The sequence below is a fragment of the Ictalurus furcatus genome, chromosome 12 (genome assembly GCF_023375685.1).
Source record: "Ictalurus furcatus strain D&B chromosome 12, Billie_1.0, whole genome shotgun sequence".
Taxonomy (NCBI): domain Eukaryota; kingdom Metazoa; phylum Chordata; class Actinopteri; order Siluriformes; family Ictaluridae; genus Ictalurus; species Ictalurus furcatus.
This window is the reverse complement of record NC_071266.1, coordinates 26,983,510-26,997,423: the sequence shown is the minus strand read 5'-3', so window position 1 is coordinate 26,997,423 and position 13,914 is coordinate 26,983,510. Positions and strand designations below refer to the sequence as shown.

Sequence of the window (13,914 nt, the reverse complement as noted above, 5' to 3'; positions counted from 1 at the left end):
TGTTTGGCAGTTAGGCTAATTTGGTGATATGCTGAGTAAGGATGTTCACCAAAAAAAAGAAAGGTGGGCATTAGGAGTTTACAAGTCAAAGTACACACACACACACACACACACACACATTGGTGGCTTGGCAGTTAAAGCTCTGGGTTACTGATGGGAAGGTCGGGGGTTCAGGTTGTGACTGTTGGGCAGCTGTGGTTCAGGTGGTAGAGCAGGTCGTCCACTAATCATAGGGTTGGCGGTTCGATTCCCGGCCCACATGACTCCACATGCCGACGTGTCCTTGGGCAAGACACTGAACCCTATGCTACTGTTGGTGTGTGAGTGTGTGTGTGAATGGGTGAATGAGAACCAGTGTAAAGGGCTTTGGAACCACTAAGGTTAAAAAAGCACTATATAAGTGCAGACCATTTACCTCTGTCCATTTACCATTTGTGCCCAGAACAGAACCCTTGGTATAAGGATGGTGTCTTCCTGCATGATGGCATCTTGTTGATGGAGCTTTGGCACTTCGTACAACCGGATGTACCTACAGCCTCTCGCACGTCAGCAAGAAACAGCAAAGCCAATTTTCCACCAACTGCTTTAGTTAAGAGATTTCTGGACTTCTGTTTTGTACTAGTTTCCTTTAGCCAGTTCATCGACTGTAATTGTTGAGACGACCTCAGTGCTACCAAAGCAACGACAGTCAGGTCTCACTGTTATCACCTAAAAACAAAAATAAATAAAGCTTCTATTCTCACTCGCTATTCTCCGTAGATGTCCAACATAAAAAAGTAGTGGACACGCTGGACTCAAAGTCCCAGAATGCAACACAGCGATACGAGTTACGGCTGAGACTTGGCTCAGCTAGTTGGCGATCTATGAGATGATGGTGTTGATGGCGGTATTAGCATGAAATGTGAAGATTTGGAGCAGAATGTACAGATGAGGACGTAAGAGAGCTGGACAGACTGAAGGACTAAAGCCCCGCTGCATCACTCTCTAGGTAGAGATGAAGCAAGGGCTATAGACCCCACTGCAGCACTATCAGCAGGTAGAACGGCATTGTGGGTAATGTAGGAAACCGTTAATCACAGTCAAAATGGACCAAAAATGGACAAGAAGTCACAATGCTAAAATAAATCTTTTGCACGAGATGACATTCATTATAAATATTGATATGCAAGTTCTTCAGGGTGGATTTATTTATTTATTTTTCCTTTTAAAGGCCCGCTCTAAAAAAAAAAACCCCTACCGCTCTGCACAGGTGTAACTGCAGCCCAAATGTTCATCACTGTGAAGATATCACTATCAGCATCTTTTTATAGCATCTCTGTTGCTAAGCTGAAGCCTGAACCAGAGCCGGAAATGGCTGCGCGTGGCCGTCTTTAGTCTAACGAGTCTGATGTAAGATTTAGCGAGTGACGTGTGAGCTGTAGCGACATCACGAGTTCATCAGACCCAAAATAATGTAGATCTGAGATTACAGCCATGCGCTAATTACCTCTCATGACTGTAGACACCTGAACGTTCAGCAAACTGACACCGATGTTATAATCTCTGCTTTTCCTATCGAGCTTGTCCGAAAAAATAAATGGCACCCCTTGGTAAACTGACTCTGATTGGCTGGCAGCTACGGTCATTTTAGATCAGATATTGGATCAGACATCATTATGGATGTAGTGTGGATGAAGCTTCCTGTACATGATTGTTATCATTTGTGAAACCTGAATCTTTATCATCATCGTGAATCTGTGTTCACAGGAGCAAGTAACATCTGTCCAGTGTTTCTTCCCTGATGAGGAAATGAGTGATGAAATAAATACAGTTGGATGTTTTGATTCCGAGCAGCCTGGGATGCAGATTTGAAGAGCACGCATGTGTTTCAAATGAGTTTTTAAGAACGCAAAGCTATAAATCAATCTAAGCATGAGCTGTAAACGGCTGTTCAGAGATAAAGCAGATGGCTGCGGGGTCCTCAACATCGGATTATAGATTTCTCTAAGCTTTTTTCTGTGTGTGGCAGCGGGCCTGCAAATCAAACATCTGGCCTGGTGCTTGGCTTTTGTGTTCTCCTCCACCAATCACTCTAAAGGTCACCGCTGACTGTTGTTAGCATTTTCTTTTCGATTTGACGTCACCGGCTGCGGTCTGTAGTCTGGGCCAGTTTGTCATCTAATATTCATTAGTAGCTCAAAAATATACGGTCTTATCGCATTCATTACACATTGCTCCATTAATCTCATATTAGCATGCGGCTTAACACACACACACACACACACGCACACACACACACACACACACACAAACACACACACACACATATACACACGCACACACACGCACACGCACACACACACACGCGCACACACGCACACACACACACACACGTACACATATGCACACACATGCACACACACACATAAACGCACACACACACATGCACACACACACACACACACCTACACATATGCACACACACGCACACACACACATAAACGCACACACACACACACACACACTTGTATCAACTCAGTTTGATGTTCAGATTTATACTAGTACAGAATCTCATTGAAGGGGGTATGGCCTCTGTGTCTGTGAAGTCTCGGTGAAGGAGGCGAGGCCTCTGTCATTCTTAGTGAAGGAGGCGTGACCTCTGTCAGTCTCAGTGAAGGAGGCGTGGCCTCTGTGTCTGTCAGTCTCAGTGAAGGAGGCGTGGCCTCTGTGTCTGTCAGTCTTAGGGAAGGAGGTGTGGCCTCTGTCAGTCTTAGTGGTGGAGGCGTGGTCTCTGTGTCTGTCAGTCTTAGGGAAGGAGGTGTGGCCTCTGTCAGTCTTAGTGAAGGAGGCGTGGCCTCTGTCAGTCTTAGTGAAGGAGGGATTGCCTCTGTGTCTGTCAGTCTTAATGAAGGAGGCGTGGCCTCGGTGTCTGTCAGTCTTAATGAAGTAAGCGTGGCCTCTGTGTCTGTCACTCAAACTGAAGGGGGCAGGTCCTCTGTATCTCTCAGACTTAGTCAAGGAGGTGTGGCCTCTGCATCTGTCAGTCTCAGAAAAGGACACGTGGCCTCTGTGTCCCTCAGACTTATTCAAGGAGGTGTGGCCTCTATATCTGTTAGTCTCAGTGATAGCAGCTGTAAATCGAATCACATGGCATCATCGACTGTCGTGCTCATGTCCTGTCACTTAAACGTACCTTTAAGTGAATGCAACAGTGCTTTAAATGATGATGAGAAATTAACACTGTCATAATTTACATCATTGTCATGATTTCCCCTTGAAGCAGCGTGCTCTAAGCGCGAATGCGCGAGCACCTGCTTTTCCATTGTTGACAGTAGTGACATCTGGACACGTGTGTTTTGTTTATGTTTGTCATGTCTCCTCCCTGTTCTGTCATTGGCTGGGATTTCACGTGTGTCTGTATTGCCCTCAGCTGCTAGCAGTTTAGACGCTGATCATGTCCACATATATACCGCGCGACTCCCAGCACACAACGCGGAAGATTATCGTAGAGTTAGATTAGTTCTTATAGTAGTCATAGTCACGCGCCATGTTTAGAGTTAGTTCACGCTGGATTATCCGCTCCCAGTTCCTCGTCATAGTTCATGTTTCTCGTTTTGTTTATCGACCCTGTTTTCCGTGACCACGACCTTGATTCATGTTTAACCCTGTGTATGCCTGTTTGCCGATCGCCTGACCTTCGCCTGTTTTGGATTACGTTTATGGATCAGGTTTTGGATTTGTCTGCCTGTCTCTCTTTTAAAATAAACAACTGTTCATACTGCACTTGCATCCGTCCTATCTCCGCTCCGTCACGATACGTGACAATCATAATACACTTTCTTTTCTTTTTTTAAGGTATCATCATTACCTCTATAACACTGACCAACATTTTACACTTTTGATTCTGGTTAAATACTCTTTTTTTCCCCAAATAGCATTTAAAGAAAACTAAATTACATATGGTGTACTGAGAAAACATCAAGTAGCGCACACACACACCCACAACTGTGATGTAACATGCAAGACTGCACATTAATGATGCTGACTCTGCTTTCAGACTACACCTGGCTCTCAGCCACACACACACACACACACACAGAGGACCATTAACACTGTCTAGTCATGCACAAGAACACATAACCACAGTAATGTGGGAGAAGCAGAGCATAAAGTAGGGAACTGCTCTCTGTGATGATAAACAGAACAGTGCATATATAATGTATAAGTGATGGCTGTGTGTGTGTAAATGATCTTGGTTTTCTCTTCTTGTGAGAAAGACATGGTGGTTACAGTGTGTGTGGGTGTGCGGGTTAATTTGTGTTCACAGGAGAACATTACCAGGCTCTTTATAGTAATGACAGTAGATTGCATTGCTCAAACAGTGTTTGGGTTAAACCTAAAGCATGCATTGTAATGACTTAATGTAATATTGTACAGCTGCTGATGCTAGCTGAAGCAACGTTATCGAGTCGAAGCTATCAGGAGTCCTGTGCTAGCCGAAGTCATGTTTCCTAATCGCAGCTAACAAGCTGCTTATGCTAGCGTAGTAATGGTTTTGTGTCAAAGCTAACATACCTTTTATTTTTTTACCTTTTAGTTTTTGGGCCAGGTTATATGTTTTTAAACAGATTAAGCTTTTAAAAATCTCGAGTGTATGAAACCTAAATGGGATTTGAGCATCACAGCGTGGCGTCTAAAAGCTCTGCCTCATCGCTCCCTGCTCTTTCTCTCTCTGTTAATGGAAGCTGAACTCAGATCAGATTTCCTGCTGTCGGATGCATAATTTATCAATGTGTGCTCAGGAGTATGAGACTTTGGGTCAAAGGGAGAAAATGGTTGAAGGAGAAATGCTGAATAAAAAGCAGATTATAAACGAAGACGGGTTTCCATTACTAAACGAGGATAATAGGTTTAATAAAATACATTAATAAAAAAACAATGATGTTCTGCTGTTTTATAGACAGATATTTAAACTTGATCCCATCTCTCTCTCTATCACTCTCTCTTATTCTCTCCCTCTCTCGTTCTCTCTCTTATTCTCTCTCTCTCTCTTATTTTCGCTCTCTCGTTCTCTCTCTTATTCTCTCTCTCACTCTCTCTCACTCTCTCTCTTATTCTATCTCTCTTATTTTCGCTCTCTCGCTCTCTCTCTTATTCGCTCTCTCTCGCTCTCTCTCTCTCGCTCTCTCTCACTCCTGTCTGATCCTAACATCTGATCCCCTTTGTTCCACATCTCTTTCTGACTGTATCATTCAGTTGTCCTGTGTCAGGAAAACACATTGCTTGCTCACAGTTGTTGGCTCGGTTTGGTCGTCTGCACGTCTTACTCAGCAAAAAAGTCAAGGCCTCAGTGCTCTTGGGACAGCTATCATCACCTTCACCTCCACCGGCCTCCATCTGTTCACACACTGCAGGAGGTTGGAGCTGAATCAGTAATGCACTAGACTTCTGCATATTTCCGCTTGCTGTAGTCTGACTGTGTGTTACACAGGTTCTGTTCCGCTCTCTATATTTGATTTAGGTCTTGAAAATACCACTGAGGTCCCAATCCCAACCCACAGTCCCTCCATCCACAGTCCCTCCATCCACAGTCCCTCCATCCACACTCCCTCCATCCACAGTCCCTCCATCCACACTCCCTCCATCCACAGTCCCTCCATCCACACTCCCTCCATCCACAGTCCCTCCATCCACAGTCCCTCCATCTACACTCCATCCATCCACAGTCCCTTCATCCACAGTCCCTCCATCCACACTCCCTCCATCCACACTCCATCCATCCACAGTCCCTTCATCCACAGTCCCTCCATCCACACTCCCTCCATCCACACTATCTCCATGCACACTCCCTCCATCCACACTATCTCCATCCACACTCCCTCCATCCACACTATCTCCATCCACACTCCCTCCATGCTCTATACCTTCCATCCACTCCCTAAAGCCAGTTTTACTTTTAATTGGCATAAGTGATTTAAGATTATTACTTGTCTACAGCTGTAGGACTTATGTCAGGTCTTGGACTCACTAAATATGGTCTTGTTCTCGACCAAGAGTTTGTTTGTCTTCTAATACCTCAATCTATTGTCCAGAATGAGTCTGCAGAATTGTGGGTAAATCTCAACTCACAAATTCAGTCTGGCATACATGACACTGAAGTAACGGATTTGCTTGAAAAAGGATTTGATGCTCCATCGTGACTTAAGACTCAGACTTGAGTTGATTTTGGCTAGTCCTAGTCTTGGTCTTGTCTTGATCTTGACAGTGGTGGACTTGGCTACAGCTCAACTTGCCATACTGTATGGGGTCCCATTACAATTCTGAGTTCTATAACAAGCTGTGAGATAAAGTGTGTTCTCCATGTCAGATTGAACAATGAAGGTCCTCGGTAGACTTGTGATGAAAGAACACGTCATCAATCAGCATGATCTGGAACTGGAAAACTGGGAAGCATAGATTACTGGAAAATTAACTCACTGTGTTTGATCATTTATTTGGACTGGGATGTCAAGGAGATGTTTTCTCTTCTATGTTTCTTGGGGGGGGTTCATGGTGGCTTAATGGTTAGCACGTTTGCCTCTCACATCCGGTGTTGGGGGTTCAATTAATGGTTAGTATGTTTGCCTCTCACATCCAGGGTTGGGGGTTCAATTCCCGCCTTCAACTTGTGTGTTCAGAGTACTCCGGTTTCCTCCCCCTGTCCAAAGGCATGTGCTGTAGGCTGATTGTCATCTCAAAATTGTCCGTAATGTGTGAATGTGTGTGTGATTGTGCCCTGTGATGGGTTGGCACCCCGTCCAGGCTGTCCCCCGCACTGTGCCCCGAGTCCTCTGGGACAGCAGCACTCATAGTCAGAGAGTTTCATTAAAAGTTTCTGACACTGCCGGAACTCGTGGCCACCATTGAGCACGTCACATTATCTCAACTTGTGACCAAATAACAGGAACAACAGAACATATGATATGTGGGTAGAAGAGTGTGTGTTACGGGGTGCGTTTTTTATTGTAGTGTATGATGCCACATCTGGACAGTTACTGTGGTAATATTAATATGTTCATAAATACAATATAATATAATAAATACATAAATATACTATATTCATAAAAGTGTGTCCTTATCACTGATCCAATATAGACTCAAGAAAATCATTCGTTAGGCGTATTGGGATCTCTGCATCTTATCAAACGTTTCCTGGATTTACTAGTTCGCTCCAGCGCTGCATTCCTTACGTGGTACTTTTCTTCACTGGTCATGGTAGAGAGATCAGCATGGTCAACACCACAGGTCTCCATCTGTTCAGAGCATTATGATACAGAGGAAAAATGTTCCTGAAGCCTGATTAAAAATTCCTCAGCGTGGAAGATGGGTGTTAAATGATTGCTGTGCAGGACTGTCCAATGACACTTTTTTCTCTGTAGTGTTGTTTCCAGTCAAAAAAAAAAGCGTGTAAGACATAAATGTGTCATTGTCATACAGGCAGCAAATAAGCCTTGCTGAAGAGCACGGTGGAAGATCTAGTGAGTCTGTCTTTCGGTTTTTGTCAAATTTATAAAATGAAAATGCGTTTCAAATGGATTCCGTGACTTCTTCCATCTCTCTGTCCCTTGGGTGTTGAGAATTCAGCTGTGTTCGTGTCTTTCTTACTCTCTCAGGTGTTGAGTTCAGTCGTGTGTGTGTCAGCCGGAGAGTGATGGTGTTGGTGAATCCTCAGAGTGGACGAGGCCAGGCGATGTCTCTCTACACTGGCCCTGTACTGAGCATGCTCACTGAGGCAAACATCCCTCACACACTCATCACCACAGGTCTGTCTGGTGTCTGTTTTTATTTTATCTTTATGTTTATATTTTCTTTCCAGCATTTTTTCTCAATCTTTAGGGGATTTTATCATCAGCATTATTGCACAAGCAAAGACACCAGTTCACGTCATTTGTACATCATATATTACTGTAGTGAGTCAACACCAATGCGAGCAAACACCGATTAAATGAATAATGCTAACTAATGCTAACAACTATATTCCTCTGTTATAATAACCTCCATGGTTTAAACATACACAGTGTGGTTCTTTAGCATTGGCTCGGGGTTTCAAGGCACTACAACAGCCAAAGTTATTTATTTACTGAGGTACAGAGTGTTCTGGGGTGATGAAAACAAACCCAAATCTGTCAGGAATGCCGAAGAACTGCGTCTCCATCAGGACCGAACAGTCTGCAGTTATATATAGATGCAATATTTTTATCCCATGGCCATTTTTAGAACAATGTAATATATCAGTGCGCAGACACAGAAAAGTAGTGAATGTGGGTCAGAGAGACGCCTAAAGCCAGGGTTCTAGTCTGCAGTATTTATGGAGCAGTCAGAGATGACTGCTGACATAAAAGCAGGAAGGGGCATATTCTGTTGTTTCTTGATACTTTATTTAGTGTGACCCCAATTTACAACCCCAATTCCGAAAAAGTTGGGACAGTATGGAAACATATTTTTTGCTTGTATTTTCTCATTTGTAAGTTGCTTTGGATAAAAGTGTCTGCTAAATAAATAAATGTAAATGCAAACGTTAATAAAAAAAACAAAGAGGAGTGATTTGTAAATGTACTTTGACTTGTGTTTAAATAAAAAAATGTATAAAGACGAGGTATTTGATGTTTTATCTGATCAACTGCATAGTTTTTTGAAGATAAATGTTTATTTTGAAATTGATGCATGCAACACGTTCGAAAAAAGTTGGGACGGGGCAATTTAGGACTTACAGTGATTTGAGAAGTTGAAATAAGAAAGTAATGTGAAGTTGATATGGAGCCTCAAAAAGGCCTAGTCCTTCAAGAGCAAGTATGGGTCGAGGCTCACCGATCTGCCAACAGATGTGTCAGTGAATAATCCAACACTTTGAGAAGAACATTCCCCAAACACAAATCGGTGGGATTTTGGGCATTTCACCTTCTACAGTGCACAATATAATTAAAAGATTCAAGGAATCTGGTCAAATCTCGTTGCATAAAGGGTGAGGCCAGAAATCACTTCTGAACACGCGTAATCTCTGATCCCTCAGACGTCACTGTCTTAAAAACCGGCATGAGTCTGTAATGGATATCCTGACATGAGCTCAGGAATACTTTGTTAAACCTTTGGCAGTCGACACCTTTCGCCGCTGCATCCACAGATGCAAGTTAAAACTTTACTATGCAAAGCAGAAGCCGTACATCAACACTATCCAGAAGCTCCGCCCACTTCTCTGGGCTCGGTCTCATCTGAGCCAAACAGGAAAAGGACCATCCAAGCTGGTATCAGCGTCAGGTACAAAAGCCAGCTTCTGTCATGGTATGGGGGTGTGTCAGTGCCCATGGTATGGGGGTGTGTCAGTGCCCATGGCATGGGTAACTCACACATCTGTGAGGGCAGCATTAATGCAGAAAGATATGTACGCATTTTGGACCAACATATGCTTCCATCCAGAGCAGGACAACGCCAAAGCACATTCTGCCCAGATTACAAGCGCATGGTTGCGTAAGCAGAGAGTACGGGTGTTAGCAAGGCCTGCTGCCTATCTCCCACTGAGAATATGTGGTGCATTATGAAGCACAAAATAAGGCAATGAAGGCCCCGTACAGAAGAAATGCATAACGGATGAATGGGGGAAACTTCCACTCGCTAAACTTAACCATCTGGTGTCTTCACTCAGCGCCCAAATGCTTAATAAGTATTATTAAAAGAAAAGGTGATGTTACACAGCGGTAAACAGTCGACTGTCCCAACTTTTTTGGAGTGTGCTGCAGTCATCAGATTTGAAATGAGTGTATATTTTCAAAAATAAATTAAATCCACAAAGTTAAACATCAAATAATGTGTTAATAATGTGTTTTCAATATAGTACAGAGTGAATTGAATTTCCAAATGACTCTGTTTGGGGTTTTTTTTGCATTTTCCATACTGTCCCAACTTTTTCGGAATCGGGGTTGTAACTTTATTACTTTATTACACTATTCTTGCTCACAATTTCGAGTTATTGAATTAATGAAATTGTGCCTGCCTTCTTAAATTTGTGTGGCAACTAAAAATGGCAATAGATCCGGGGTATAAAAACAGTTTAAACCAGGGGTGTCTGATCTTATCCGGAAAGGGCCGTTGTGGGTGCAGGTTTCCATTCCAACCAAGCAGAAGTTACACCTGAGTCTAATGAAAACCAAGATCAACTGATTAAACAGGTGGAATCAGGTGCTGCTTGACTGGATTGATAACCTGAGCCCACAGATGTGATTGGCCCTTGCAGATGTGATTGGACACCACTTGCTTAAACAGCCAGACTTTGGTGGGTGGGAGTGCTGAAAATTCCAGAGAGACTTCTAATTCAGGAAAATACCGTAGTCATTAATTATTAGTTATTTGTGAGATCGTTCTCTCTCTCATTCCATGCGTTTTAGCTGATGTGTGCAGTCGGTCCATCCCACAGGATCAGGGTAGAAACAGCAGCTCAGGTTTAATTTAGAGGAAGGCAGTTGATCTGAAAATGATGTACACACTCGCTCATGGAGAGAGTGCTGACTCAGCGCTTCCTCCCTGTATGATTCTGTCTTTCACTCTCTGTCTCTTTATATCACTTACTCACTTCAACCCCCAGTCTCTTCTTATCTCTTTCTATTCTGTGTGTATGAGTGTGCGTGTGGCTTGTGGTTCAGTGGGTAAATCCAGTAAGACAGACCTTTCAGAATAATTACACTCCGCTGCAGCAGTAAAAATCCATGACCCTTATTCTCACAAAACACACACACACACACACTTGAACTTTCCTTCTGAAGTAAAAATACGTATGGCTTTCTCTCCTCAGAGCATCAGAACCATGCACGTGAGGTGGTAAGAAATGCCGATCTGTCACAGTGGAGCGCCATCGTCATCCTGTCAGGGGATGGACTTCTGTTTGAGGTTGGTGTTTATTTGTGTGTGTGTGTGTGTGTGTGTGTGTGTGTTAGCAAATAATTGGGAGGGTGTGTCCTGCAGGTGATCAATGGTTTGATGGAGAGGGAGGACTGGGATACGGCGATCCGCACTCCACTTGGCATTCTACCCGGAGGATCTGGCAACGCACTGGCAGCATCAGTCCACCATTACACACAGTGAGTACTGATGTAGCACATGCACACGTTTCAATCTTACAGAGGGTAACATTAGATTAGGATGTGTGTCAAATTGTAGGGGTGGAACCGACCAGATACTGTCTCTCAGGACTCTAACTATGGATAAATAACTAGCCCAGCTGAGCATCCACCATAACTCAGAGCAACTTCATCAAATAGCTGCATTGCATCCTGGGACCTTTCCAACTTTTGTACCAATGTCTTCCCTAATTCTATGCTAGATTTCTCATTACTATGATGGTTTCTTTATAGGAGCAAAATCTGACCATTATCCCATACATTTGAAGATTTTTCCATATTAGGCACCATTGTAACTGGTCTATCAATAACAAAGTCTCTCAAACATTAATTTCTCACAGGAATAATTTATGCACCAGCCATCAAATTACTACCAGATTAGCACACATAATCAGAACAAAATAAAGCTGACACTGTTGATGTCGATTTCTTGCAGACTGGCAAATTACAAAGTCAGCCATCTTTAAATCACCCTTAATCAGACCCATATAATCAGTCCCAGGCCAGTGCAGTGCTAATGTACTGTTTTAGCTTGCGGTGAGGATGAGTGCTTGAGTGACTTAAGATGGAGCCTGAGAGCACTAATAGGGTCATTTATATGCATAGAACACAGGAAATTAAACAGCAGGGAACCTATTCTTTACAGTAAGCACCCAAAGTCAAAGAGGTCACATGTGAGACAGCACAGACAGAAGGATGAGTTGTAGTCCTTGGTGGAGGATGGGATGTTCTATGTGTGTGTGCCAAAGAGGTTTTAATTGCTGAGAGTAAAATATGTTGCACTGCCACTCTGTCTATGCGTTGAACATAGCAATATTTGACATAAAATATATTTGTAATGCAGAAGAAATCCCCAGTGGAGGCAATAATGGGATCTAATTGTGAATGTATCTAATTTTATGTATACAAATAAAACCGTATTGGGAAATGCATACTAAATCTCGTTGTACTGCAAGACACAATGACAATAAAGCCATTATTTTCTATTCTATTCTAAATGCTTGTCTATATATGTTTGTGTAGAGCCTATCAGTAAATATTGTGTGTGTGTGTGTGTGTGTGTGTGTGTGTGTGTGTGTGTGTGTCCCAGAGCTGGCCCTGCATTGGGTGAGGACTTGCTGCTAAGCTGTTGTTTCCTGCTCTGTAAAGGTCTGGTGTGTCCACTGGACATCATCTCTGTGCGTCTCTCCTCCGGGCCCCGTCTCTTCTCCTTCCTGTCACTCGCCTGGGGTTTCGTGGCTGACGTGGACATTGAGAGCGAAAAGTTTCGCCACGTCGGTGCCATGCGCTTCCTTGTGGGCACTCTTCTGCGCCTGGCATCCTTACGCACCTACCAGGGCAGGCTGGCTTTCCTGCCCACTCAAGAGGATTCCAGCTCAGCATCGATTTCCTCTTCTCCTGCTTCACATCCTCGTTCCCTTTTTTGTTCATCTGTTCGGTGTATATCGCACGTGCAGCGGCAGAACAGCACAAGTGAAAATACATGCCATAACTCTAATGGCGGTGACTTCTTACTATCTGAAAATGAGTCAAAGGATGACAGACTACTTGACAACCTCTTGAGTCCTATCGGAGATCCGGTACCAAGAGACTGGACCATAGAAAAAGAGCAAGACTTTGTTCTGGTTCTAGCGACCTGCCACTCTCACCTGTCAGAGGAGCTGATGGTGACACCGGACGCTCAGCCTGACGATGGGTGCCTTCACCTGCTCTACGTAACAGCAGGAATATCGCGACCAGCCTTGCTTCGACTCTTCCTGGCCATGGAGAAAGGGACGCACCTGACATGCGAGTGTCCACATCTGATGTACCGGCGTGTCCGAGCACTGAGGCTGGAGCCAATTACGAAGCCTGGAGTCATTACAGTGGATGGGGAGCAGGTGGAGTATGGGCCAATTCAAGCTCAAGTGCACAAGGGATACGCCAGGATCATATGTGGATGACCTCCGCCTAAAAACATGAATCAGCTAAAGAGGCAATTCTAACTGATGGTGGAAAATGGAATCAACCTCAAGTTGGTCTTGTGTGGTTTAAATAAGGTCTTTTTAACTGATGGTTGAAACGCGCTACTGAATGTTCAAGAGCATCATGGACTATGCAAGCTGGTGGGTTTGTAAACTCTAATACAAGTATTTTTAAATGAACATATGTCTGACTGATATTATAAACCCTGGCATCTAAGCTTAGCTGAAGCCCACGTTGTAACAATTCTGTTTAAAACAACCAAGGCTACCTATATTGATTTTTATAATGAGAACCTTTATGGTGTATCTGACACTTTTCTCCCGCTTTTCTTTTGCTTTTAATGTCAGGATGGTCTAGCTGCTGGGCATGTCCTTGTGGATATACGTATATGAGTTAGGGATCTCTAGGAGTTCATTGTGATTCTGACAAAAACACATACTAGCTGGCTTGAACCCAGTCTAAATCAGTGCTACTCACTTGGAGTTTTATCAACATTTACCTCTCTCATCCAAGTGTGAATATTGTATAGAGAGCCCTAATACAGGAGAGCATGAGAATGCCATCAAAATATCATTCAGGGATTGCATGGGCAGCGGAAAATGGCAAATGGTATCAGGTGGTACCGTCAAACTTGTTCTTTCTCAGTAGTTACAAGCCTTGTTCCTCAGTTTAGATCAAGCCATAATATGTAACTGATTCAAATAATTAGTTTATTCAGAACATCCGGTTGGTGGGTTTAGACTGCCAGCTGATAATTTGGTGGCCTGAGGTTGGTGTTTCTAAAACTTGAACTGAATTTTCCTGATCACTAGAACCCCAGCTG

General features: G+C 43.5%; 1 protein-coding gene across 1 annotated transcript in view; it reads left to right on the top strand.

Annotated features, from left to right (window-relative positions):
• The window catches only part of LOC128616284 (sphingosine kinase 1), a 17,809-nt gene extending 4,536 nt beyond the window's left edge, over positions 1-13,273 (top strand). Inside the window, exons 2-5 of the mRNA XM_053638861.1 lie at positions 7,632-7,781; positions 10,802-10,896; positions 10,972-11,087; positions 12,217-13,273. Coding sequence (XP_053494836.1) covers positions 7,632-7,781; positions 10,802-10,896; positions 10,972-11,087; positions 12,217-13,069 — 1,214 coding nt within the window. The 3' untranslated portion in view covers positions 13,070-13,273. The remainder of the gene's footprint in view (positions 1-7,631; positions 7,782-10,801; positions 10,897-10,971; positions 11,088-12,216) is intronic.
• The last annotated feature ends 641 nt before the right edge of the window (positions 13,274-13,914 follow it).